This window comes from Alligator mississippiensis, chromosome 2, assembly GCF_030867095.1.
Source record: "Alligator mississippiensis isolate rAllMis1 chromosome 2, rAllMis1, whole genome shotgun sequence".
Lineage (NCBI taxonomy): Eukaryota > Metazoa > Chordata > Crocodylia > Alligatoridae > Alligator > Alligator mississippiensis.
The window spans coordinates 102,210,780-102,238,470 of record NC_081825.1 but is presented as its reverse complement, the minus strand read 5'-3'; the positions used below and the strand labels follow the sequence as shown (position 1 = coordinate 102,238,470).

Here is a 27,691-nt window from a genome sequence, read left to right as displayed (position 1 = left end):
AATAAAAGCTTTTTAAATGACATTCTAATAAAAATCTGAAATTTGTTACAGAAAAGTGTCCAAAAGCTATGTACAAATTTATAAAAGCAAACCGAGGGCAAATGTACAATTTAGCCACTTTAAAAGGGGAGAGAGAGCTGCTTCTTAGGAGCATGCAGCAGCTGTTACATGAATATGATCCTGTAGGAATACAAGATGGCTAAATTACCCTAACTTTGACCCTGGATGAAGCAGGGGTGAAGTTTGACTACATGCTTACATCACTTCAAAATCATGCAGCAGTGACAGCTGCAGGATACCAGCTTGTATCAGTATCCTCTAGCAATGATATAATTGTTACTTCTAGCTCTACACCTGAAAGGTTTTTTCTCCTTCCCAATTTATGAGGTTTGTTTCTTCAACAAGAGCAATGTTATTTACTTAAAGCACCTAACCCCAATGGAATGCTTCATTCTCTCAGCTGTTTTAATCAGCATTAGATAGGTATAGATTGTTCCTGCATGCAAAAACCAAACTGCACAGATGAAAAGAAACACTACAAGGTTCTCCTTATCAGTTTCCAGTGTATCAAAGATGAGTGAGTTTCCTCCCCTATGGAATAAACACCCCAAAAATCTGAAGATGTCTAAAGATCTACTATAGGATGTGGCTGTCTCAGCAGAAGTCTACAGTCTCTCTACTGCCACCCAGCTTTCTTAGGATGCCTTCTCAGCAGAATAATGACAGTTACCCCAACATAGCTCCTGATCTGAAAAAGGTGACATGAAAAATTTAATTTAGCCTTAGCCTGTGTTAGATTTTATAGCATTACATTTAGAAGTTTCCCTGACAGTTTCCTCAAGGGATAGCGGAGCTGGGGAGCAAGTCATATAAAATGCACCATTCCTGACCCTCTGCCTAGTCTGCTTCTATTTGCATGCAAATCTATAATCCAATCAAGATCACTCTTCCTCCAGAAACAGGGATAGCTACTTCCCCACTTTCAACATATCAGCACTAGAGTCTTAAATAAAGACATTGAGACTAGAATCCCAAAACCCTTGGGCGATTCAGAAAATTTTATAGTAGGCCTCCTGTTACACATGTTGGTACCACGTTCTAGCCCCTGGACCACATGTTAAGAATGTCACCAAGACTTTTAAGTGACCAAAGAACTTTTCAATTAGGTCTTGGCATGTAAATCAAGCTTTCCAGTTTTATTTTAAAAGGCATTTTTTGTAATACTAAGACTACCTTTATAAACAGTGTCAGATTTTAAATGAATTTTGTCATTTTTTTAAAGGGATTCAAGTTTAACTTTAAACCATGATTCAAAGGAAATAGGGATAGACTGTTGAAACCATGATGGCCCAGGAAATGTACAAGGCAAGTTATTCTGTGATATCTTTGATTAACTGTCTACGTAGTTGGAAGAGTTGTTGGGGTTTTTTGAGCACACAGTGCCTTTCTTCAAATAACACAAAAATAAAAACATACCTTCAAAGGCAAGTAAGTTATCTTAGCTAACATCTTGTAGGATCTAAAGACTATAAATAAATAAAAAAATTAGCACTAACCTTGTGTAAAAATATTAATGCTCTCATTTCCAAAGCCAATGTTAATGATGAACCCATGCTCTGGCCCATCTGTAATTCTGTATTTCAGCAGTTTGTGTCGGCTGTCTCTGTCTTCTGCCTTCAGTGACTTGCTGGTGATTAGGAAACCCAAGTGCCCTGTTGGAAGGCTTCTCAAGGTTGGGGCACCCTTGTTTACCACTAATTGTGGCATCCCATTGTCCAGAGAATTGATGTGAATCTTCATCATCTGGGGTTGATGAGTCTCCAGGATTGTGTCAGGAAAAATGTAAAAGTTTGCGTGGGTTCCATCAGTGACAGTGAAGGAGAAGCTGTCCCGGCTGGTTTCTGTACCATCATGTCTATAGCTGATGAGATTATCATTCAAGTCTTGTTTAGTGAAGCTGGTCACAGGGTAGGTGCTGTTGTATAAAATCTGGCCGTGAACAGGGACCTGAATTACTATGAAATGGAGCAAGTTGTCAGGGGTGTCCCTGTCTTCCACAGTTAACTCAAATGGGGTGATCAGTTTGGTCTCGCCTTCCTCAACCACCAACTCATTGATAGTTAGAACTGGCTTTTTATTGTCCACATCAGTAATGGAGACCCTGAAGGTGCGGAAGACTGGATTATGGCCATCTGTCACTTCAAACTCAAAGCTGTCCATCTTCACCTCATCCTCTGCAGTATGGATATAGTAAATCTTGTTGCCAGCTAGTTGGAGCTGAGTGAAGGCAGTAACAGGCACCCCAGGACTGTCTGAGTTCTCTAAGTGACCCCGACTAGGTGCCCGGGTGATACCGAAGCGCAGATTTTCATCGGGGCTATTAATATCACTTGTGCTGAGCAAATCAGTTGTGAGTGTCACCTTCCCACCCTCTTTCAGAGTAACCCCTTTGTTGACCACCTCAGGGAAGACCATGTCAACGCTGCTGATGGTAATATAAAAGTATCTGTCTATCAAGGGATTAATGGCATCTGTGACATCAAACTTAACCAGGTCACGGACCCCATGTTGGCCAGTGTGAACATAATGGATAAGACCCTGGTCTATATCATCCTGGGTGAAGTTCATACCTTGTGTAATGTTGCCTAACACCTCCCTCTGCTTGTTTAGGAGCTGCAGAAGACCCTGCTCGGGTGCCAAACGGATGATATAGGTGAGGCTCCTGTCCTCTGAATCTATGTCTGTGGCTTTAAGGTCCCGGTTTGTGATAACCTTGGTCTCGCCAATCTCCACTTCTAACCCCTGATTGATAGCCATCCTCGGGGTCTCATCATCCACCAGGATTACCATAATCAGCACTTCCTGTTCCACTATATGCTGGCCATCGCTTAGCCGGATTTTGAAGCTGTCTTCTTTAGTCTCTGAATCATCATGTTCATACACAATGCTAGAGGCCTCTTGGATCTCCTCCAATGTGAAGTTGTGAACAGGTATGGTACCGGTTGCCAGCTGCTGCACAATCCGCCCATGCTTGGGAGGAACAGTGATGAAGAAGTGAAGCTCATCTGGAGGAAGATCAGCATCAGCTGCATTAAGGATGGGTGTGTCTATCACTAGGCTCATTCCTTCAAGCACCACAAACTCTCGCATAAACAGCTCAGGCTTTTCATCATTGGTGGGGATAATGACAATGGGGAAGAAATGGTGAGGAGAGTAGTTGATGCCATCAGAGCAGTGGAAAGTGAATCTGTCCTCTACAGGCTCAACCCCTTTGTGAATGCTCTGCACATAGTTGATGTGTCCCAAATGAATATCTTTAATGGAAAAGGCACTGATGGCAGTGCCAGCCCTAGATTTTTCAGAGCCGGGGGCTGGAGAGATGTTTTCCAGGTATCCAGAAGTGGACTGAACAGTGATGGTGCACAAGAGGTCATCCCTAGGAGTATCTAGATCCTCTGCATCCAGCTGCTCCAGAGTCAAGATATTCTTCCCCCCCTCAGAGACAACAAAGCGCTCTGCCCCAACCGTCACTTCAGGTGCAATGCTATCCACAGGCAACACAGTCACAGATACACGTACACCTTGTACCATGCTGCCTCCCACTACCCACTCACTGGAGAGATCAGAGATGGTGAGATTGAAGAAGTCATGGCTCTTCTTCAGGCCAATCTCTCCACCAGTATGAGCATAGACTACTGCCCCACTTATGAGATCCTGCTGAGTGAATCTCTCTGAGTGAATCCCATTCACCAGAATGTCACCCAGTTTAGGGGGATCCTCTACAATGAAAGTCAGTGCCAAGTCATCAGTATCCTCATCTGTTCCCTGGATAAGGGAGGTAGTGATCTCAGTGGCACCATTTTCCAGGACATCAATTGAGGCTCCCAGAAGCCCATTACCACCAGGAAGAGTGATGCTAGGGCTTTCATCATCCACTGGCTGCACAGTGATCCTGACAGTGATTGGCACATGGTGGACCCCATCACTCACTTCTAGTTGATAAGAGTCACTGGTGAACTCATCACCACTGTGCTGATAGGATATGCGCCCACTGGCAATATCATCGAGCAGGAAAGATTCCCCTTGGACCATCATACCCTCCTCCAAATAATACAAATGGCCGTGCTGGGGTGCCTGGGTTAAAGTGAAGATAATGCGGTCTGTGTCTGTGTCTGGGTCAGTAGCATCTAATTGACTACTCGTGAGAAGGCAGTTGCTTCCTTCAAGCACAGTAAAGCCTGTGTTAGTGATCTGGGGTGGCTGGTTGTCCACTGGCTGGAGGAAGAGAGTGAAAGTACCTGGTATAGAGTTGCCTGCTGAGTCCTCAACACTGTAGGTAAATTGCACCACCCTTGGGGTGATCCCCAGCTCTTGGTTTGGAGGTTGGTAAGCCACCTTGTGGTGGTTCACCTGGGCTTGGGTGAACTGGGTAATGGACATCTCAGGGTTGTCAGCCAGCACAATCTCCCCAGCTAGTACAGAGTGGTTTTCATCAGTATCCATTGGGGGTGTGAGCAGGGTGTATTTCAACTCTCTGTCATCAGTGTCCAGGTCGGTGTAGCGCAGATAGTGCTTTTTGAAGTGGGTCAACTGGTATTCCAGGACAGTCAATTGTAGGCTAGTGCCTGGGTACAGTTCTGGAGGCAAGCTGTCAACTGGTTGCACTTTGACAGTGAGCACCTGCTCCCCAGACTCATTAGGGGGATCATTATCATCCTGGAGGTGGAAGAAGATCTGATCTGTCACAGAGGTGGTGCTATGGGGTCCTGTGTGCCTGTAGAACAACCTTCCATCCAGGATGTCCTGCTGCTGCCACTCACTCACCACCTTCTCATACATACCCTCACTCTCCACAAAGTGCCAAGAGGAAGGAGGGGCACCACCAGCCTTCTCTACATCCTTTCCTTTCTCGTAGGATGGTGGCGGCTCTGCCTGACGCAGCAGCAGCTCACCTAGGCGGCGGTGGGGACGCAAAGCTTGGGAAGACATTATAGGCTCCTCTTGAAGCACGAAGCGGATAGTGGCATCGTCAGAGTCGATGTCTGTGGCACTGAGGATGAAGGGTGAGATCTGGACTGCCTGGTGCTCTCGCAGCACCAGCCCGGTGTTGGCACTGAGCAGGGGTGGCTGATCATCAGCCGGGGCAATCGTGATGGGGAAAAGAAACTCCACCTGGTGCTTCCCATCCTCCATCCGGAAGACAATGTTGTCGCTGTAGCTGTGCTCACTGCCATCATGCTGGTAAACCACATGCCCGGTCTCCAGCTCAGCAGCTGTGAAGTGCTTGCGGCCAGGCAGTGCCCCCAGCACCTTCAGCTCGCCATGCCGTAGGCCCCGCACCACCCAGACCTTCACTTCATCCAGGTTGTCCTCATCACTGATCTCCAGGCTGCCTGCAAGCGGCCTGGACTGGCCCTCAAACAGCATCAGCTGGGGGCCCAAGGCTCGGTTGAGCGTGGCCAAGGGGGCCAGCGTGTTCATGGGCTTCACCACCACCACGAAGGCGAAGGGCTCCGAAGAGGCGCCCTCAGGGTCCAGCACCTCCATTTCCAGCTGGAAGAGCCGTTCCCGGTCCGAGTCCACGGTGGGCGGCTGGTAGGCGATCTTCAGCTCCCTCACCTCACGCTGGGTGAAGGTGGTGAGCGGCCGGCCGGGGTCGTCGGTGCTGAGCAGGTAGCCGTGCTGGTGTGGGTCGGCACCACCCCCTGAGGTGAGGTTGAAAAGCAGCAGGTCCGCAGGGGTCTCCAGGTCCTCGGCAGCCAGCGCCTCAGGGGTGAGGGCGGCGAGCACAAACTGGTCCACCTCCATCACCAGCAGCGCCGCCGAGCTGGGCCGGGGGGGCTTGTTCTCGGCGCCCTCGCGGACCCGCACCACCACCTGGAAATACTCCCGCTCGCCGGGCCCCGCTGCCCCGGCAGGCAGTGCGTCCACCCTCATGGGCACGTAGTCGCGGTCAGGGGAGCCAGCAGGCGCCGTGTGCTGGTAGCGCACCCCCTCCTGCAGGAAGGCATCGCAGTCCCGGGTGTAGCCGGGGGGCAGGGGCCGGCCGGCGGCGTCCACCAGGCGGCCGTGGGCGGGCAGGGAGGCACCGGGCAGGGGCAGCGGCAGCGCGGTGAGGCGACAGGCCTGCAAGCCGTCGGCGAAGCCCAGCACGCGGGCGTCCAGCGGGGGGCTGAGGCCGCGCAGCTGGGCCACGGGCAGCGGCAGGTTGCGGGCGAGCAGGCGCAGCTGCTGGAACAGCACCTCCACGTGCAGCGCCAGCGGCAGGACCCGCATGCGGCCCGCGCCGTCGGCGCGCAGCAGCAGGCGCAGGCGGTGGGCCGCGGGGCTGCGCCCGCCGTAGTGCGTGTAGCTCACCTGGCGCGGCCCGAAGGCGCAGGGGAAGCGCGGCGGCGCCAGCGCGCCCGGCGGCGGCTGCAGCCCGTCCGGCAGCAGGCTCAGCTCGCAGCGCTCGCCCGGCGGCGCCCGCACCACCAGGTCCCGCGCTGGGTCCAGCCACGCCAAGCGCCCCAGCGGCACCCGCAGCCCGCGGTTCGCCACCACCAGCTCCGGCTCGGGCGGCGCCGCTGCGCCCGCCTCGCTGCACACCAGCACCAGCAGCAGCACCGCGCTGCCTCCCGCCATCCCGCGCAGCGGCCAGGAGCGCGGCACTGCCTCCCGCCGCCGCTACTAAAGGGCCCGGCGGGCAGCGCCGCCCACAGCCTGGCCCCAGCCCCTCGGGCGGGGTGCCGTCCCCTCCTCCCCGCCACAGCGGCGTGTGTCCTACCTGCGGCGGCGGCGGCGGCGGCGGCGGCGCTCCTGCGTGCCTGGGAGCGGGGCAAGGGGGTTGACACCAGCCGCGGGGGCATGCCTGACACCGCCGTGCCTGCCCAGCGCACAAGTCCTTTTCCGCCCCGGGCGCGAGCCGCGTTTTGGCTTTTCCCTTTCCTGCCCCTGAGTCCGCCGCGGAGGAGGGACGCCGAGCTCGCTCGCTCGCCCACCGGCGCCTGAGAAGGAAGAAACGCGGCTCCCTCAGACGCCCGCCGCCGCCTCACCCGCCTTGCTGCTGTAGTGCCCACACAGGGACGTTTCGCACACAGCCCCTGCATCGGTAAACGGCGATTTCGCTCCCTCGTGTGAAAGAGCGTTAGCCAAATAAACGAGCAAATCTCTAAATGTGAAATGCTGACATAGTGTCCCGACCTGTCTTCGGCTCCTGACACGACTGCTCTTTCCTCCGCCCTCTGCCATGCCTGATCCTGCACTGCTTGAATTACTACCTCTGTAGGATCTCCCTTACACACCTTTGACATTTTTCCCCCCTTGCTATTTTCCTCCTTCCTTCCCTGCTTTACCTTTTGTTTGCCTCGTTTCTACCTATTTACATCCTCACTGACATCCTGTCACACTTCTGGCTTCTCTCATTCCTTGGAGTCTCAGATCAGCGGAGACTCCCTATGTCTGAAGAAGGGTGGCTGCGCCCAAAAGCTTGCCAAGAACTTTTTTTCCAACTACTCAGTTGGTCTAATAAAAGATATCACATCTACCCAAAGGACCCTGCCTCCGTAAAGACAGGTACTTGCTTTGCAAGCAAAGCCAAAGCAAATGCCCCCTTGGAAAGGTCTCTCTAGGTTCCCCTTGCAAGAAGAAAATGTATTTTTTATGTCCAGGAGATGGTGTCTGAGGTGGAGGGGGGTTAAGCCTGAGCAGTCTAAACATTTGGACACTTTTCACATCTACCTTCTCTCTCACTTTTCCTTTTTCCAGTTCATCTGGTGCACGATCAGGCATGGCAGAGGGGAGAGGAAGGAGCAGTTGTCTCTGGTGCAGAACAAAGGTCAGGACACTGGGTCAGTGTGGTAGGGCAAAACGCTTCAGCATTTCACATTCAGAGATTTGCTCTTTCATTTAGTTAACGCTAATTTATAAAATGAAGTTTCCACTGGATTAAAGTGTCATCGTTTTTTAAAAAAGCATTACATGTTGCAGAGGTTTGGGCGGGGGCTTAACCACCTTTATCCCACACTGTCTTGAATAGCATCATTTATGGTCTTAACCCATTAGAATGTGTTGTCTCTTGGTATCAGCCATTGCAATGGGAAAGGAGAGAAGTGGCTCCTGCTCCCCTGTCACCTCTCTTCTGGCACTTCCATGGCTTTGGTACCAGTTATTGAGTCAGAAACTTTTGAAAGCAGTTTGCTTTTGCCGGTAGAATTATTTGCTTTTGTGGTGGAACTTGACAGCCAAGATGTTTTTAAACAGGGAAGGAGGCAAAAGAGGTTTCCAACTTGCTTCAAATAAGAAGCCCTACTAAAGGGGCATCGATAAGTGGAGTTTATAAAAAACCCCCAAAAACCTGGCTCTTCTGTTTCTATGAAATCTATCAAGGGATTAAAGAGCAAATGAGACTTTAAAGAGCACGTAAGGATTTGGCTATGTACTAAATTGGGGCCAAGACTATGTTTCCATTTACACTTCTTTCGGCTTGAACAATGAAACTAATGCAATCACTTTTACATTCCTTTACTGTTCATTTCTGATCAATTGGACTTCCAAGGTCTCATGCACTAAGCCAGTGGCAGGGTGAAACACTGAATGTGAAATGCTGAAGAGATTTGTTTTTTTATTTAGTTAACGCTAATTAATTTGATGAACAGTTTCCATTGGATTGAAGTGTCACAGATTTTTAAACGCCATATTTTTTTCCTTTGTCTGCCTTGATCTTTGCTTTTATTTAAATCACTTGGTGGTTTGCCACTGACAAGGGCAAGGCAGGATCTCTCCTACCTGGTGTTATAATTAACTTTTTGTTTAATTCTTGGTTTGAGCAGTCATGAAATTGATACCAGAACAAATTTCAACATACTGTACTGCGCTTCTTTCTTTAGAAGCAGTAGAGGGCGCACAGTTAAACCAAATGCTATTTTTACCCAGGGTTTTATACAAATATTGGTGAGTCTCAATTTGTCAATAGTTATTTTAAAAAATGCAGCAACCTTAAAAAAAAAGACTTCTAAAGGATCTCTCATACATGAACCAATCTACTCATATGTGCTAATAGGAAACAGTACTGGTATACATGATTATTTTTATTTGCATGAAACATTGCATCTTGTGTTTCTTACTCTTCACAGTTTCTGAGCAATGTCAGTATTTTATTTTATTTTATTTTATTTTATTTTTACAAAAGACCAATATTTGGAGAATTCTAAAGTCAAGATTTACAAACAGAAGCAAAGATGCAAATTCTGAGGCATTGCCTGCTTTGCCAGCATTCCTTGAAAACAAATAGCAAAGAGAAGGTGCAATATTTATTGTCAATTAAATAGTTTTATGTTTTGAGAACCATCACAGTTTATTTAGTAAAGTTACTGCAAGATTTCTTAGTATATCTTGATTTTAGAGTGCTAAAGAGAGGGTAATTTTGTTTAATTGCTTAATGTTTCCCATTAACATCAATGCCAGGAGAAATCTGGTTCATATATGTATTTTTTGGGGGGGGAAGGGGAAGTAGAGAGTTTTCCTCCTGACTGGGTAATTATATTTACCATGTTTTTAGTTGTCAAAGGGTTTTTTTTCCCTTTTACATTTGTTTTGTGGTAGTACTATATGCCATTCATGAGAGTTATGAAGATTGAATGCATTCAGAAAATATTAGGATCCATATTACATAATTGCTGAAACTATAATTATTTCTAAGTGCTTCCAATTTACATTAATTAACATGCTCATATTTGTTCTTGCAATTGCACAGCTAAATAATAGCTTTCCTTTCTTTCTAACCTCACTGGTTCTTTACATTCTTTGCCTTGTCTTTGTTCTTTTTCCCCCAGTCCTGCAGTTACCTATGCAGGTTCGTAACATTAGAATATAAGTAGTCCTGCTGAAGTCAGTGGACTTCTCTCACATTAAAAGCTACGTACATGTTTGAAGAATGCAGGACCTTAGTTTCTCCTGTTCTTGTGGCCCGATTCACAGCTCTCCAAATTCAGCAGGTGTCTTTTCATTGACTTCAGTGGGCTTTGGATCAAGGTTGTGGGGACAGTTTGAAGAATGTTATAAAAAATGGAAATCAAATCCTGATTACCGTACTCAAGAAAAAACCCCCAACAACTAACCACATGGGCAGTGGTAACTACTCAAGCTGTGAACTCTGATATTGCATAATACTCTTCCTATAATGAGTATTCTAAATATTAGAATGCAGTGATTATTACACTGAAATGAATTTTACAACCTGAAAATAATTGTTGGGGTCTGCGTAGAATACAGATGACAGAACCCAGAAACAGCATTCAGAGCATGATTTATCACTGCAATTTGCCCCTATTTAGCACTGCTAGTTATGAATCAGGCCCAAGAACATTTTCTTCTAAACTTTCTCAGATGAAAGTAAAACACAAAAAGCTTGAAAAAGGCACAGCACAGCTGGATCAATAGCTGGAGTAAGTCAATGAAGCTCTATTACCTTCAACTAAAGTGTGTGAAGTAAGAATAACATCTGTATTGATGGTTTAGTAAATGAAAAACCACCTGTTCCATCAGATACAAAAAAATAAAGCACTGACAGTGTTCTGAGTCTTCCTGTCGAGAGTTAAAGTACCCAGGGATGGTGCTAAGAAGTTCTTTGCCAGCTAAGCATGAAAAATGAAAGCATTTTAACAAATTAACCTCTGGGAAGGGGGTAGCTAGTGCAATCCACTGCAGTAAACCTTTGATGTGTTTGAGGGGTGATATTTCAGAGCAGATTATTATAGATTCATAGATGTTAGGGTCGGAAGGGACCTCAATAGATCATCAAGTCCGACCCCCTGCATAAGCAGGAAAGAGTGCTGGGTCTAAATGACCCCAGCTAGATACTCGTCTAACCTCCTCTTGAAGACCCCCAGGGTAGGGGAGAGCACCACCTCCCTTGGGAGCCCGTTCCAGACCTTGGCCACTCGAACTGTGAAGAAGTTCTTACTAGGGTGTTGGACGTGAGTAGGGGATCTCTGGGATAGAGGCAGCACAGTGTAAAACCATTCATAGATTCATAGATGAACCATTCATAGATTCATAGATAAACCATTCATAGATTCATAGAACTGCAGCCTGAGCGAGCAGAGAGATCTTTCATAAAACCTGATTCATGGTAATGCACCATACCATTGTACTTAGTCACACTGAGATTCTTTCTCAGTCAGATTGGGAAACACACATCAACATGACAGCCAGGAAGATCTCCAAACAAATATTTGAGTTATTTAGTACATGAAGTGGTATCTGGCCCTCATCATACCAAAAAATTAAGATATTTCAATGGATATATTTTTATAGCACTGAAAATTTCAGTATAGCAGCAAAATCTTAGGTGTCAAACTGATGAACACTGGAATGTACATACATGAAATGGTGGTTTAATCTCTTTTATCTCTCACTATTTGTTGTGTGCTCTCAAAAACTGCCACTAAAGTCATGGAGTATGGTTGGAATGTTGTTTTATCTGTGATGGGAGAAATATGCAAACAACAAGGGATTTTTGGTGATATCTTTTATTGGAATAACTGTATAGTTGGAAGAGATGTTCAACAAACTTTTGGGCATAAATTGCCCTTCCTCAGGTCTAGCTAAATAAGTGAACAGCAGAGCTCTTCACCACAGGGCTTGTGGCAATGCCTTGGAGTGGTGATTCTCTGGTCAGCTGAGGAAATCTGAACTGGAATACCCCCCATATCCTAGTCAAATCTTTTTACGTATGTAACAGCGAGCCTAATGGCTCTCTCTTCCTTTAAGAGAAGCCACAGCCTAGCTAGGGAGCTGTGCAGGCTAGGCAGGGTGCAGCAGCTGCAGGCTACAGGGGCAACAAGTAAATGAGACAATTAGTGGGCACCTGCAGCCAGCCCAGGCAGTCACCTGACTGGAAGGGGGAAGCCCTGGGAGTACATAAGCTTGGGGCTTAGGCTGGCAAGCCAGTCTAGCCCCGCTAGCTGTAGGGTTAGAAGTTCCTGTCCAGGAGAGGCACCCAGGGACACTGGTCTGATTGCTTTGCTGCCTGTGGGAACACTGAGGCTCAGGGAGCTCACAAGGAACCAGGCTGGGAGGCATTCCAACCCAAGGGTAAAGGAAGGTTTGCCCTCTTAAAAGGGGAGAGGGCTGCTTGCACTGTTGTGATTTATGTTATAGCCTGAGGGCTTATGTTTACATTACTATTTATACCGGTGGTTTGGGTTGGGACTGTAAAGGAAAGTTATGGGGATGCCATTAGTGCCCATGGGATACCTGATAGCCTTGAGCTCTTCCAGGGGCAGGCTCAAGGCTCTAGTGAGTTTTGAGCCCAGAGTGGGCGTAGTGCAAGGTGGCAGCCACACAGGAGCCAGGGACCTGGCGCCTGAGAGGGGCACAATGAGAGACAGCGGCTAGGGGCCCGGCATCAGAAAGCAGCACAGCCATACAGGGACCAGGGGCTTGGCAGATAGGGCCCAGGGGCCCAGTGACCGGAAATGACAAGTGAGAGCTAGTGCCCAATAGAGTGGGCCCAGGCTAGCAGGCCTAGGAAGATTAAAGGGGCAGAGGCTGAAGAGGCCAAAGCCCTAACAGAGGGAACAACATTACAGTACCACCCCATGTGGCATGGGGCATGGTATAGGGGAGGATTTGGAGCCACACAATTAGCCCTTAAGGCTCTGGGTGCCCTGCCAGGCATAGCAAGGACTAGTAAGGGGCCTAGGACTACAGAGGACTGGTAGAGTGCCGAGGAACCCTCACGAGGGGGTTCAGTCAGACTGGGGCCATGCAAAGGTCTTTGGGCAGCCTCCCTACTTATTATAATACCATCAAGGCATGAAAGGCGAAACCAAGAAGGCACCCTGGGGCAGAGTGGGACATAGTCGCGGAGCCATCAGGAGGCATCACTGCCTCCCCTGGACTCCAGTGTGCTACAACGTATCGTCTCTCTTTTAATGAAGGTTGTAATGTAAAGAAGAGCTTTATTAGGTTAAAGTTGTGCTACAGTACTTCTGGGGAAAGGACAAGTTTTCCTCATAGTATTCACAATAGGAGAAAAACACTATCTGCAAACTAAAAGTGTAGAAAAATAATCTAATAAACATGTTCCTAAATGTATTTGTAAATTCAGCACTATTTTGTTCCAGGTATGAATACAAATTTAATCATTTTCTCTTTAGAGTGGCAGCACGAGCTAATCCTGGCAATAACATATAGCGGTGGTCACTTTAGACAACCCTAAAATAGGAAAATAGCTTTAAGTTTTTGGCTAGCAGCCTCAATCAGCCACTGCTTCACTGGGCTGAACACTCTCCTCAGATTTTTTTACTTAATATTCCTTTCATAATAAGTAATAAAATCTCCTCCTTTGAATGATGGAACAAGAATTGCCCTAAGATGTGCAAGTGGGGCTCACAAAAATTGATTTGGAAACCACACATGGACAATATCTAAATAGATAGGTACCTGCATATTCCATGCTATGTCCTGTGCACTTGTGCCATGGAACCCATCCTTCTCCTATTCACACTGATTATTGTGACACATACTAAACCTCCACATCCAGACATCTGCAGCATAGCACATGGACATACTTGTGTCCACACATTCAGTTGTTCTCCACACTGCAAAGAAACAGTGCAGAAGGTTTTTTGACCCCTGGATATCCAGAGGTAAAAAAAAAAAAACTGCAGAGAAAAAAAGTGAAGCAGAGCACTCATGTACAGCGTCCATCATTCAGAAGTGGAGCCGGGCCCCCCAGAGCCATGCTGTGGTTGCCAGCCAGGCTCCGCGCAGCAGAATCACCATGATTGCAGCTTCCCAAGGCCCCCAGAACCCCAGGTAAGGATACTGGGGCCAGCTCAGTGCTGGCCCCAGCCTCCCCTACCGCCTCTGGGGTAACTTGCTGCACGCCAGAGCATGCGTGGCATGGGTGTTCCTCAGGGACAAGTAGTGGCGGTGCAAAGTGCACCACTGCCAGTTGTCCCTGGGAAACCAAACATCCAAGCATGTCTGGATGGGGCCATGGTGTTGTTTAGAACTGTGTGACACTGTTTAGAACTCATGTGTAGCACTGTGATATTTTCGAGGATCCCTGTACCATACAAAGCAGACCCCTTCTAGGAGTTAGTCTGTGGACAATTTGCCTTTCTTCCCAAAAGATGGGAGTTATTATGCATGGTTTGGATGGGTGGTCTGGATTTGGCTTAAATATCCTTGGCAAAGTGAAATCAAAAAACTTTTACTCTGGCTTCAGAATCAGCAGTCTGATTCCCCTGATTGTGACACTGTGCATACACATCGGATTTCAAATTCTTAGAAAACTCTGGCCTAAATAATCATACAGATGTATTTAGTCTTACTTTGTTGACATGCTCCCTGAACTACTTCTCTTCAATGCCGGTGAGGGGATGGTAGCTTTGACTGTGGTAATCCTGATCAAACTATGGACCACATAACAGTCTGCCCTCTATACAAAACTGACAGTGACATTTCAAAGGTACATTCTCTTTCCTCAAGAGCATTAGACTGGTTAACTAACCTTAAACTGAACTTATAATTGTTACTCCAAGTCAGCCATACAAAAAAAGAAGCAACTTTGACTCATCATTCCCTTGAAAGGGGACCTGTCAGTTCCAGTTGCTGAAATTCTCCTTGCTCCACAATTCTAGTTGAGAAAAGTCCAACTACCCTGCTTTCTACAGTCTCAATTTCCACTCAACTGTCAAACACTCCCATGTCCCAGTGTATTATGCAGGTTACAGATAGTTGTTAGAATCTTTGCAAACTGCAGCTCCCACAGAGCCTACACATTTCTAGAAGTAACCCTGGGCCTACATTAGATTTGGAGTGTTTTTAAAAATTTTAATTCTTACATTGAAAGCAGAGGCATAAACATATTAGACAAAACAAAGGGGTGTCCCTTCTGTATGTCCAAAACACAAATGAAAGTTTGTCTTCCATTAGGGATACTTCTCCAGTTTAGACACTTAAGTGTTTTGATACAGTAGTATAGTTAACCTGCTACAACTCCAATTCTACGTATATATAAGTCTAGCTTTATTTGATGAAAGTAGCTCCATGAAATTCACTGGGAATATTTACAGACCATAAGTCTTTGCAAGATCAAGATTAAAGTTTATTAAGCAGTTCTAATGCTGTGCAGCTTATATGCATCACATTTGAGCTCTCCCGCTTGACACCTCAGTAGTATTTTTTTTAATTAAAAACACTTCACAAGTTTAAAGCCTTGCAGCTCCTTGGTAAAGTAGGTGAGAAAACCATTATTTTATTTTAAAGACAGAGAAACTCGGGGCCTTGTTGCATGAGACAGTACATGTTAAATCACATGGTAACATTTACTACAGTCAGCTGATTGTTGGTCCTACCCCCTTCATTGTATCAGAGCTGGTTCAATTATCTGTTGTGGTGCTGGGGCTGGGATGACAATCAGTGAGCTGTGCTCCTATGATTTCTATGGAGCAGCCCCAAGATAGCTGAATATGTGGTAAAAGAGACTGAAGGTGCACCTCGCACGATGAGTTGTTTTACTGCTTGAATGAGCAGACACTCAGGTTTTAAGTGCAGTTAACATGACCTAAGTGTAATGTTTGACAGGGCCCTTGGGCACAGACATATAGATGTTTTGGCCAAGCTCCTGCAGGCCTTTCAGCGGAGCATCATTCCATCACAAAAATAGCCATTTGTCTACAGAAGGGCAGATAATGAAGGAGTTTAAATAACATTTTAAGAAATGTTAGGCGAAAATAATTGATCTTTAATTTGTGACAAACGATATACTTAAAACTGTTAATGTGCTATATCCAGTATATAGTACACTTGTCTAATATTTCAGGGTCTTAAAATCCTAAGTTTACTGTCACTGTGAATAGGCTCAGTTGCATTAAGTTGAGTGGGGCTGTACACACATGCTAGCTTTGAATTTGCCCCAAAAGTATGGTCTGAAAATTAAGTAGCGTGGGAGCTACATTCTCTCCTTTAGCAGAAGGAAGAAAAGCCCTTTTAGTTCACTACCTTGTAGTGCTTGGGTCTGGATAGATTGTATCCTGTCATTTGATCTAACTGGACATGAGCGAATGAGAAAGTCCATGTAAAACAAATTGTTTGTCACAAGTTAGGCACCTACATACAGTAGGTTCTAGTAGCTTGCTTACAAGCAGTATCTTATGGCAAGCTGAAGTAGATTTGCAGGAGCGTATACAAAGATACGTTTAAAATTCTGATACAATCACAGTGGAATGCTTCTATAATGCCTAATATGTTCTATATTGAGAGCACTGATCTGTTTTTATCCTTTGTGTTAAGTCCTAAGTCTTAGTTTCATTCCAGGAACTAGATACAAATAGCATTTATACATCATTTATTATCTTATCAAGTTCTGAATTCCCTTGATTCTTTTCTCACAGATATGAAAATATACATCCCCAAACTCATAAAGCATCTGTGACAAGTACAGTTATTGCATGGTCTCAGATGCCTATTGTTGTTCCCCTCCCATTCCAGCTAAAACCCAGGTTTACTTATTAAAAAACAAAACAAAAATGTTTAAAATGCTTAAAATTTCCTTTCAAAATAGCAACAATTAATACATTTCTCGGAGTACTGATATTCTGATACTGATAAACTGTTAATTGTATATACATAGATTCTTTCATTCCACCTGTTGATTGTTGTAGATGCACACAAGCCATACATCCTTTTTGCCTATTGTTTTATTTGTATCCTTCATTACTGTAGGTGCTGATTTACTACTCACTTCACATCACCCCCAAAGCTGTATTGCTATGCTTTTAAGAGGCTGACCAATGCATGTACGTGTATGCATCAGAATGGATATGAACGTACACAGAGCCAAGTCATATTCTATTTATTAGGCACCCATGTGGAATTAGGCTTCTAACTGTAATCCAATTCCATCCTGCTTAAACCCCTGGGAAAACAAACAACAAACACAAACAGAGCAAAAAAACAAAAACAAAAAAACCCCCAAACCAAACCAACACATTAAAATGTGCGTAGTTTTGGAATATATCCTCATCTTAGCCTGAAGACTAAATCACAAAAAGAAGTGAACAGGAGGACTGCTGCTCACTTCCTTCATTCTGACTGCTTTTCAGGGTCCTGAGAAGGGTGGAATAGATTGCCTTTTGATACCTAATATGTGGACTAGGGTTTGGCCCATGCGGTCGGTCCCCTGATCACAAAGCTGTCTGCCTTCAGGATTGCGTAGAGTGCAAAGGATCTATTCAGTAGTGTAATTAATGGGGCGGGGGGGAGGGGAGGGGGGAAGGGAGGAGGGACAGTAATCCCGGGAGCTGGGGCGGGGGAAGCAGCAAAAATTTGCTGTAACCACAATGGCAGTTGATAATACTGCTATAATCAGTGCCCCAGCAGCTGGTGCTACCCCAGACATTGAACAGCTGTCCAGGGCATGGAGCTGCCCAGTTATGCCTCTGAACCTGATCAGCCCTACCTAAGTCCTAATTAACTCATTTGCTTCTAGAACCCAATTGACACTTTTCTCTTGACACAGAGACACAAACCTGTCAATTGCACTAGCTCTAGCTTCCAGCAGTAAAGTGATATTCAATCCAATGGTGGAATTTACAGTACACCAGTCAGCTTACATACTCTTGCTGCAATAAAATGCAGCTGGACACAGATATTTTGGGTTCAACTGTTCTAAGAATTGAAACAGCAAAATTGGTGCATCTGACCAATTAAGGTGACATCATTTTGTTTGACCCCCCTCCCCCCCAATAGAGCCTTATTTAAACACTGAGTTTCATTTGACTTTGTCATAAAATGGATTCTTTCCAAAAGCAAGGGTTTGCAGGATAAGTCCTTTATCACTAACCAGAAGTTATACTTGTTCAGTAGTGTAATTCATATGGTCAAATACCACATTCTTTTCCTGAAGTGTGAGGGACCTGAACAAAAAGAAGACCAGGTATCTTCACTAACAAGGAGGATTTTTCTGGGTGGCTGGAGTCCAAAAGATCATTAATGTTGCTACTTGATAAAATTTGAATTTTTTGTTAATGGAAGGGGTCATTATGGTTCCAGCTTTAGTGGTGTCAGTCAGATTGCTAGTGGCCCTCCACTTCAAAAATGTTTCCAACCCCTGGACTAAAGAGAAGGTTTTCCAGAACATGTTATTTTAGAGGTTAAACCTTGTCTTTACAGTACAGAGGTGGACTATTTGGACAGTGCCATGTCTGAAGTCTAAAGAATGACAGTCTATAAATCTATTTCCATAGCTGGGATTTAGAATCCTCTTACAAATAGACACAAACAGACATCTACAAATCCTCATGCAAATAGATATTTTAGCTGTATTGAAGCCCATGTGTGATGATTATGTGGTTGTACTGTATGTTTTGATGTTTTATGTTGAAAGTGATTTTTGGTGCTGAAAGGGCTTCTTTCCTGAGAACTTTGGCTCTTTCTAGAAGCTGGGAAAGGAGTTATAAAAGAGGAAAATTAGGGAGTGCACATGCATGTGTGTGCCTGCCAAATTGTAGACTGCAGGAGTCCACTGAAACCTGCTGGTGTAAAGTTCCAGAGTGGAGTTGGAAGGAGTTTGCCACATGGGGACTGCAGCTAGAAAGGCTGGAGCAGTGGGACAGAGACAACCTATCAAGCACCAGCAAAGAAGCTGAAACCTTTGGGAACGAGGGGGGAGTTCACTACAGAGGCAGTGATGATTCCTGCCTGCAACTGGAACCAGCTGGGGACTAAGAAGTGAGCACTGGCCAAGCATGTGAGTGAAAAAGTGTCAGGAGATAGGATGTTTAAACCTTATTTTTTATGTTCCCCAGTTATGTTGTAGTGCTGTTCCCCAATTATTAAAAGCTGGGGGAAAGGGTTATGTCTAATTTTAGCTGTCCTTTAATTGGATATCTCACCTCCCAGGGAGTTTGTACCCTCATTGCCTTGGCTGACTCGGGGTCCTGTCACACCACAATACTTACTTTTGTATCATCCCTTAGACTCTGCCTACTTTTCGCCATGAAATTTGCTGCTTCTCCTTTTCATAAAATGACATTCCTCTAGCATAAAGATCCATGGAATTGTTAGGAAACTAATCACATAACTTAAGAAAATTAAGTTTCTGTGACTGTAACAGATACCAACTCCAGGAGGGGCTGTGAAGCCCCTGGAGTCCCATCATCCCTTGCTCTCTCTGGGCAGCTGCCCCTTCATCCTTCCTGCCAAGCCTTGATGTTTTGTTATTTATATAAAGGAGGCTGCCACAAGACTTTCCAATCTGCTGTCCCTCTCTCAAGATCACCAGGTGTTTGTGGTCACTTGCCTTAAGGGCTAATTGTGTGGCCCCATTCCATGCCTACACCATGTCCCATGCCTCCCAAATGTTATCACTCCTTGTTGTTCTGTCTCTCTACTCCATCAACCCATCTCTGGACTACAGGCCACTGGCCCCTATCCCCAGGTCTACTGCTTCCAAGGCCTGGCCTCCCCATGCCTGTCTGTTCCAAGGCCCAGTTCTCCCTGGCCTATCGCTTCCAAGTCCCTCCATGCCCTGTTCCTGAGTTCTCTGCTTACCCCCTTTTGCTTTGTTCTCCAAAGCTCTGATGCAGCCCTGCTGCCAGAAGCTCCTCGCCTCTTGGTGCTCAGGGTTGGACTGCCTGACCAGGTTGGGATCTGGGCTTATCTCCTGGTTAAGCCCAGCCCCCTCCTGGAGAAGAGACTCAGTAATCAGCTCCCTGCTACACCTGCAGGGTGCTTTCCAGGCTGCCTCTCCTTTTAAAGTGTCAGGCTCACCATGCAGCCTGTCACAGTGACAGTCACCTACTCAACCAACTATAGCAACATGTAAGTATGAAGTATGACCACTGTAAGCCATATGCACCTCATATTTTGCCTACATTAAAGATATAAATACTGTTTAGTCTGTCTGAGATGTCATTTAAAAAATAGTTTGGTTACTTAGTCAGTTGGAGTTGGAAGATGCTTAGAAACTTGATACTAAAAACAGCCAAGTACTATTCCATTAAAAAAATAGCCTCTGCAGCTGCTGTCTCAGACAACTTCTTTAGGCCCGCTCATCTCTGCATCTGCAGAGGACAAATGCAGTTCAGAAGTTCCCTGTGGAATGCCCCATTTGGCATTTCATACCATCCCTGTCCCCTGCTAGGAAACCATTAGCTTTAGTAGGTTTGATTGACAAGGCAGGGCAATTGGGCAGTGACACAAAAACATCAAGGAAGTTTTGCTGAGTGCAAGACTCCTAAACGTGGATAGGCTGTCCTTTGGTTGCACTCAAGGGGATACAGAAAAAAATAGTTCCAGATAAAAGATTTTAAGACTTTTCAAGTAAGATGGTAAAGTATATCATTAGGTCAGAGTAGTCTCTCCATCCAGAACATCTCCCTTCTATGGGAAAGAGGAGGAACAAGTACATGTGATGGACATGAAAGCATGCAGGCACTCATATCCTGTACCCCTGCACTATTAAGCATCACTCATTCCCCCATATGACAGGACCTGCAAGGATGGAGGGGGCAGCATAATCTACGCCCCTCACCCCCAAATCAGCTGGTTATCATAAGCGTTTTTAAGTTTGGGGGGAGGGGTTAATGTCTCAAATTCATTTCCCTCAAATAACTGTCCTAGAACTTGTTTAAAAAGAGACAAAACCATACAGCGGTATTAGGAAAGACGCATCCTATCATAGTATCATAGTACTTAGGGTCTGAAGGGACCTAAACAACTCATCAGGTTCGACACCCTGCCCGAGGCAGGAATGGATGCTGGGGTCATATTGCTCCAGCCAAATATCTGTCCAGCCTCCTCTTGAAGACCCCCAAGGTAGGAGAGAGCACCACCTCCCTTGGAAGCCCATTCCAGAGCCTGGCAGCCCCAACTGTAAAGTAATGTCTCCTGATGTCCAGCCTGAACCTTCTCTCTAATAATTTGTGGCCGTTATTCCTAGTAACCTTGGGTGGTGCCCGGAGGAACAGAGCCCCCCCCCAATTCTCACTGGTCCCCCCGGTAAGTTTATAAATGGCAACCAGATCCCCTCTCAGCCTTCTCTTGTGGAGGCTGAATAGGTTCAGGCCCTTTAGCCTCTCTTCTTAGGGCCTGCCCTGCTGCCCCTGGACCATGCCAATGGCCCTTTTCTGGACCCTCTCAGTGCTAGCCACATCCCTCTTGAAGTGTGGTGCCCAGAACTGGATGCAGTACTCCAACTGTGGCCTGACCAATGCCGCATAGAGGGGGAGGATCACCTCCCTGGACCTACTTGTGATGCAGCTGTAAATGCACAAGAAGGTGCACTTAGCCTTACTGACCGCTTCATCGCATTGGCGCCTCATGTTCATTCTGGAGTCAACAATGACTCCAAGATCTCTTTCTGCCACCATGTTGACAAGAAGAGTTTTTCCCCAGCTTATAAGTGTGTTGCTGGTTCCTTCTGCCTACATGCAGCACCTTGCACTTGTCTGTGTTGAATTCCATCCTATTCTCATCCACCCACCTCTGCAATTTGTCTAGATCTAGCTGGATTCTATCCCTCCCCTCCAGCATGCCCACCTCACCCCACAACTTGGTGTCATCAGCAAATTTGGACAGTATGCATTCCACACCCACATCCAGATCGCTGGTAAAGATGTTGAACAGTACAGGCCCCAGGGCTGAGCCCTGGGGGACTCTACTGCCCACATCTCTCCAGGTCAAAAATGACCTGTCCACCACCACTCTCTGGGTGTGACCATCTAGCCAATTTGCCACCCATCTGATTGTGTAGGCATCAATGCCACAGTCACCAAGTTTTTTTAAGAAAATGTGTTGGGAAACTGTGTCAAATGCCTTCTTAAAGTCCAGGAAGATGCCATCTACCCCGACACCCTTGTCCAGGGACTTTGTGACCTGATCATAAAAAGAAACCAGGTTAGTCAGGCAGGACCTGCCCTCAGTGAACCCATGTTGGTTGCCCCTGAGCATTACCTCCCCTGCTGGGCCCTTGCAGATGTGCTCCTTGATTATCAAAGGTCTTCCCAAGGACCGAGGTAAGACTGACAGGCCTATAAATGCCGGGGTCCTCCTTTTGCCCCCTCTTGTAAATGGGGACCACATTGGCCCTTATCCAATCCTCTGGTACCTGGCCAGTGCCCCATGAATGCTCATAGAGCCATGCCAGGGGCCCTGCTGTGATGCCTGCCAATTCCCTCAGCACCCTCGAGTGAAGAGCATCTGGACCTACTGATTTAAACACATCCAAAAGTTCCCTAACTAGGTCATCCCTGACCCTAGGCATGGCAGTGCCTCCCTTGGGTCCGTCCGTAATTCTAGTGGGGGAAATGTCCTGGTCCCTGTTCAGGAATATGGAGGCAAAGAATTCATTAAAGTGGACAGCTTTTTCATTTGCCGCAATCACCAGGTTGCCAAGTCTGTCCTGTAGGGGCCCCACATTACCCAGTGCCGCCTTCTTACTTCCTATGTATTTGAAAAAGGACTTTTAATTATCCATAATTCTGGTTGCTAGCCCTAGCTCCATCTCTGCCTTTGCCTTCCTAACAGCCTCCCTGCAGTCCCAAGCAACAGAGATGTAATCCTCCTTGGTGATAGCCCCTTGCTTCCACTGTTTGTACGCTCTCCTTTTTTGCCCTCAGGAATCCCTGGATGCCCTTCCCGAGCCATGGGGGCTTCTTAGCACTCCTGGCCCCCTTGGTATGCATTGAGACTGACTCCCTTAGAGCTCAGAGGATTGTTTCCTTGAGGAACAGCAACCCATCTTGGATTCCTATCTCACTGAAGCGCCAAGACCCCAATGCCTCTTCTACTAACCTTCTTAGCTTACAAAATTTGGCCCTCCTGAAGTCGAGGACCTCTGCCTTGCTGCTTGCCTTCATCACCCTGCATTGGATAGTAATATATCCTATACTACATGATCTTGTTTTTTAAAGTAATGAACATTACTTTTAGCAGCTGATAATTTTAACTAGTTATTAATAATGAAATATATGGTTAAAACATTTATCCATAACTTACAAGTCAGATACTCGTTGTATCTCTGATCTTCAGTAATGACAGAATAATTGTGTTTATCCAAGGTTTTAACAAACCTCACATTACATGTACTAATATTTCTTGCAAGTAACTGTGACATACTTAGGTTGACATTTTTTTGAAGTGGGGACCATCTTTATATGCTATTTATACTTACACAGGTGTGTGTACACAGTGTCTAGCAAAAGGGACCCCACTGCCTAAATGGGCCTGCCAAAAGCAGCAAGTAATACTTTTATGAGTCAGATCATCTGGATTCAGAGTGCTGTTTCAAAGTCTTGAACACAGCAGCAGCTATTTCATGCACCTCTGTGAGGGGTCACAAAACTATTTTTGCCTTCAGGGTTGCTCAGTGTGAATGGCCTACTCCAGTAGTGCAATTGAGGGGAGGGGGAGGGGGAGGGGGAGCAAGATGGGGGCAATCAGCCCTGGTTCTGTCTTTGTCAGGGGGCGCAAAAATAGTTCCATGCTACAGTGGAGGCCAATCACACTGCTGCAGCTGGTGCTGCAATCAGTGTCAGGCTCTTATTAGCTAAGTAGCCATGTAGGGATTTTTGCAAGTACTAATATGTTATGGGAAAAGGCTTCCTCCACTCCCTCCCCCTTCCCCCACCCTTGCACTCCAGGTTTACAAGGTAAAGTATATTTCCTTATTTAAAATAAAGTTCCACAAATGCACTCCACTTCTATATTACAAAGCAGTGGGTAAGAGTGAGGTTACTGAATGCCTAGATTAGACCAGGCTACTAATTTATTTACTTTCTGGTCTAGTCCTCAGGTCTTTATGATTTTTCTTTTTATGACTTTTCTCTTTTTAAAGATCCTTCCATTTCTTAAGTTTGTACTCTGAGGGAGATTCTCTAAGAATGAATTTAAACTTGAACTAATTCTGATATTGGATGTAAACACAGTCTATTTTTACCATAATTTAAAAATATAACAATGTCAGGAATATACATTATGCCCATTAAGGCAATTCATAACATTAAATAATCATGACAATAAAAGAATCTCAGGTTTTTCTAACTTACAAGCCACAATAAATTAAGTATTCAAATACTAATTTCATTATGGTAAGTTCTTTCTTCCAGGTGGAAACTGAATGGAAGTATATGGCATATTTGGAAGTTGATGAGTTGGCTGCATATTTTCCATTTGCACTTGCTTTCCCCTTATTCCTTCCTCTGATTCCTGCTAACTGGTTATTAATCTGATATGAGTTGGCTGATGCACACATGGACCTCAAAGCCAAACATTTGAAGTATTCCATTGTGTCCGAGATTCAACATCTTTGCTAGAGTAAGAGTGGTACTTCTCCATAGTATCATTCTACACTGCATTTCCTACTACTAGAAAACCTGACAAATCTTGGTTGAAATCTGGCCCCTATTCTTAGCTCTATTGAAGCTATTGCTACTAGGAAAACCTGGAGCCTTACATATAGGCTAGGGATAGACATTCAAAAAGCCTGAGCCTGAATTGATTCAATCTTTGCAGGTTAGTCTAACACGGCTAGGCTAAATCACTTTGTACCTGCTCAGACATCCTAGAAATGCAGGCACATACCTGCAGTGGCTCAAGCTAGAACCTGGGGAGGCATTAGAGTAGCCCTCCCTTCCCTTCCATAGGACTGAGCTGAGGGGGGCATGGCCAGGCCCCGGCAAGACACTGTGAATAAGGAGGAGTCTCACCCCCTGCCCTTGATAACACAGCATTTATCAGCTCTGTTATCAGCATTTAACACGGCATCAGAAAACAAAGCCTTGATCATTACAAGCTCTTCTTAAACAGCTTTTTCCAATGGAAGGAATGCAGGGGCATTACCATCTGAGCTGTTGTTTACCCCCAAAAATCCCTAAATGGACACTGTCCTATCTGCCTTACACAGCATTAGCTAGCATACCACATGGTAGCTATAGTCTGTGCTGTGGGAAAGAGGAGGGAAGGGATCTCTGCTTAAGCAGTGAGTTGTGGTGTAGAGTGGAGGGGGAAGGGAGCACAGGGAAGTGAACAGATCCTGTTGTGCCTGCAAGTCTCTGCTGGAGTTCCAGCCAGGGAGCAGAGGGGAGGGGCCAGTCCTGCTGTGGAGCAGAGAGCCCTGGCCAACCCAGAGAGCATGCCGGGATGCTGGGGGTGTCTGATTTAGCTTAAACTAGCAAAGGGTCTGGGACAGACATTGCATAAACTGGTTTGACCCAAATCAGTGAAGTCTGATACTACATTCAACCAGGTTTATCTCAAACAGGTTTCAGCCATTTTAAAACCGGTTTATGTGCACTGAACATCTGTTCTGTTACAGGTTTAAACCCATTTCTGATCACTTAAACTGATTTATGTGTAACGTCTGTTCCTAGCCATAGTGACCATTAGGAATGATCTGATTTAATGTAGTGAATTAGATATAGTTTTGCTAATATTTTAATGAGTGATGAGTAAAAAAAAAAGACACCATTTAATGGTGACATTGAAGATTCTACTATTCAGAAACAGAATGGTGGTAGGTGCAGGGAAACAAAAAATATTTACAACTCTGATTCTAAAATCATGACTACTGTTCTGGTTTCAGCATCAATGTTCTTTTGTCAAGTTAAATACAGAACTCCTGCCCTTAGAATTCTAACTGAGGTGCTCCAAAGGTTACGTAGCCCCATGGCCACTATTTCCAAGAGATCTTTCTTTCTTTGGGGACGAGGAAGCAGTTTACCAGATTTACCTAAAAGCATGTTTAACCCATTTGATTTGTTGTACATGATGGAGAAGTTGCTGGGGTCAGCCACAAGTGCATCGGGCTTTACACCCAGGTTATTCTTTACTAGCATACTAAGGATATTTGGCATGTGATGTGTTACATTACTGCAGTGATATGTTTGGTAAGGACTATGAAACCAGATGCAACCCTTACTGTATGCACCATTTGCTCTGTTATAGATACTAGAGGATATAAGTAATACACTAGCTACTGTACACTAAATATAGACAGGATTTAGTTGGCTCCCGATCAGCAGTGCTTATCATTGCAATTCTTTCCTGCTCCAGAAAAATCTGCTGGGTTTATCCATACTCTAATATTCAGCTTTCTAAATACATACCTTTAATGGCCTCCACCCCCACTGCAGTGCTGGTGCAGAGTTGTGACCCCCACTGTCTGCATTTACACTTTGCCTGTGAATCAGTCAAAGGGGCACTACCGGAGCTTTGGCTTTCCCAGGTCTACCAACAGACAGGCTGTGCATGATGAACAGTAGTCTGCTACTTCCCTGTGCATCCCCAGCCAGTAGACCCTTTCTAGCAGCTTAGCTTCTGCCTTGCCCCTCCCCAGGTGCCCCGCCATGGGGAGTTCATGTGCTGCTTTTAATAGGGCCCTTCTGTACAACTTAGGGACTAAGAGTTGCTCTATCTCTTCCCCATCCACTTTCCCTCATTCAATTTTATACAACAAATTGTTCTCAACTTTGAAGTGAACCATCGTGTTCAGGAATTCTGGGCACAGAACCACATCATCACAGCAGACTAGCTCCTCATCCTTCCTCCTGCAATCACTCCACACTGAACTAGCTACAGTCAGTGATTTCCTCAGTGTCCAGGAGTTTGTCCAGGGCTTGTGCATGGGACTCTGCAGTCTTGTGTCTGGCTAACTCCTTGGCCGGTCCCATCTGCATCTATTCTTCTCAGGACCACGTGCAACTAGCCTGCAATACCCCTTAGAACCAAAACCAGTCATGCCACAGTAGCACCGGGCATGACAGCACTGACAATAGACAGGCTGGCATCACATAGGTCTGCCCCAGCATGTGCATCATGACCCACATTCACTTGTAGTAGCAGGTCTCACTGTTTAGGCAAAAGAAGGGTCATCATTCTATTATTTTTCCCTTACCCTGGGGTATCCACTCCTTGCTAACCATGGCTTGGGCACAGACTGAGTCTTTAACAGCAGCTGTTTTCTGCCCAGCTGTTTCAATTTCTATCACAGGTTGGGGGTGTCTGGGGTCACTCCCTGCCCCCCACCCTTCTATTTCTCACCATAGCTACAGTCCATCTGCTCCTCTTCCAGAGCTCCCCCAACTCCAGGCTCTCTAGGCCTTGTATCTTCTTGTACTGGTTGCCGGTCTCTTCCCAGCTGAGGGCAGAATCTTGCAAAATGCCCCAACCTTTTACACCTGTAACACTAGTCTGACATTTTTCTTCCCTTCTTATCCTCTACTTGGGGCCCCTTTCCTGTTCCCTAGGCCAGCATTCCCTACCTCCTTCACTCTGGATTCCCTTTTCCTCTCTGGGCTAGTTTTTCAGCTGTGGTAAAGGCCTTGGCCAACTTGGCCAGGGCCATAATGTGGCCAGGTTATTCTAATGTACGCAGCTCTGGGCTTTCAGTTCTAAGTCCCATAGGAATTGTATATGACCTGTTCTATCTTGTCCTCTTTTGTTCTCCTCCCCAGGCACAGCCACTTGTGTGCTGCATTTCAGAGAGGCTGCACCAGTTGCTGGGCGTTAAGGCATCCTTGGCCTTCTTACTTCTGAACCTCTGGCAATCATGCTGTTCTGCAATGGCCAGGCATTCTAAAATGGCCTCCTTCACCATCTTATAGTCATAGGCCTCTTCTCTTGTGAGTGCTTGGAATGCAACTTGGGCTTCCCTAATCAATAGAAGTACCAGCCAGGTAGTCCATATGGTCCTGTT

General features: G+C 46.0%; 1 protein-coding gene across 3 annotated transcripts in view; it reads right to left on the bottom strand.

Moving 5' to 3' along the window:
* FREM3 (FRAS1 related extracellular matrix 3) overlaps positions 1-6,672 on the bottom strand; it is a 129,531-nt gene extending 122,859 nt beyond the window's left edge. The window contains exon 1 of one of the 3 annotated variants that reach the window (XM_059722027.1): positions 1,557-6,672. In XM_059722027.1, the coding sequence (XP_059578010.1) occupies positions 1,557-6,624 (5,068 nt within the window). In that variant the 5' untranslated portion in view covers positions 6,625-6,672. The remainder of the gene's footprint in view (positions 1-1,556) is intronic. The other 2 variants (XM_059722026.1, XM_006275641.4) reach the window with 2 other exon arrangements.
* Between the last annotated feature and the right edge of the window lie 21,019 nt (positions 6,673-27,691).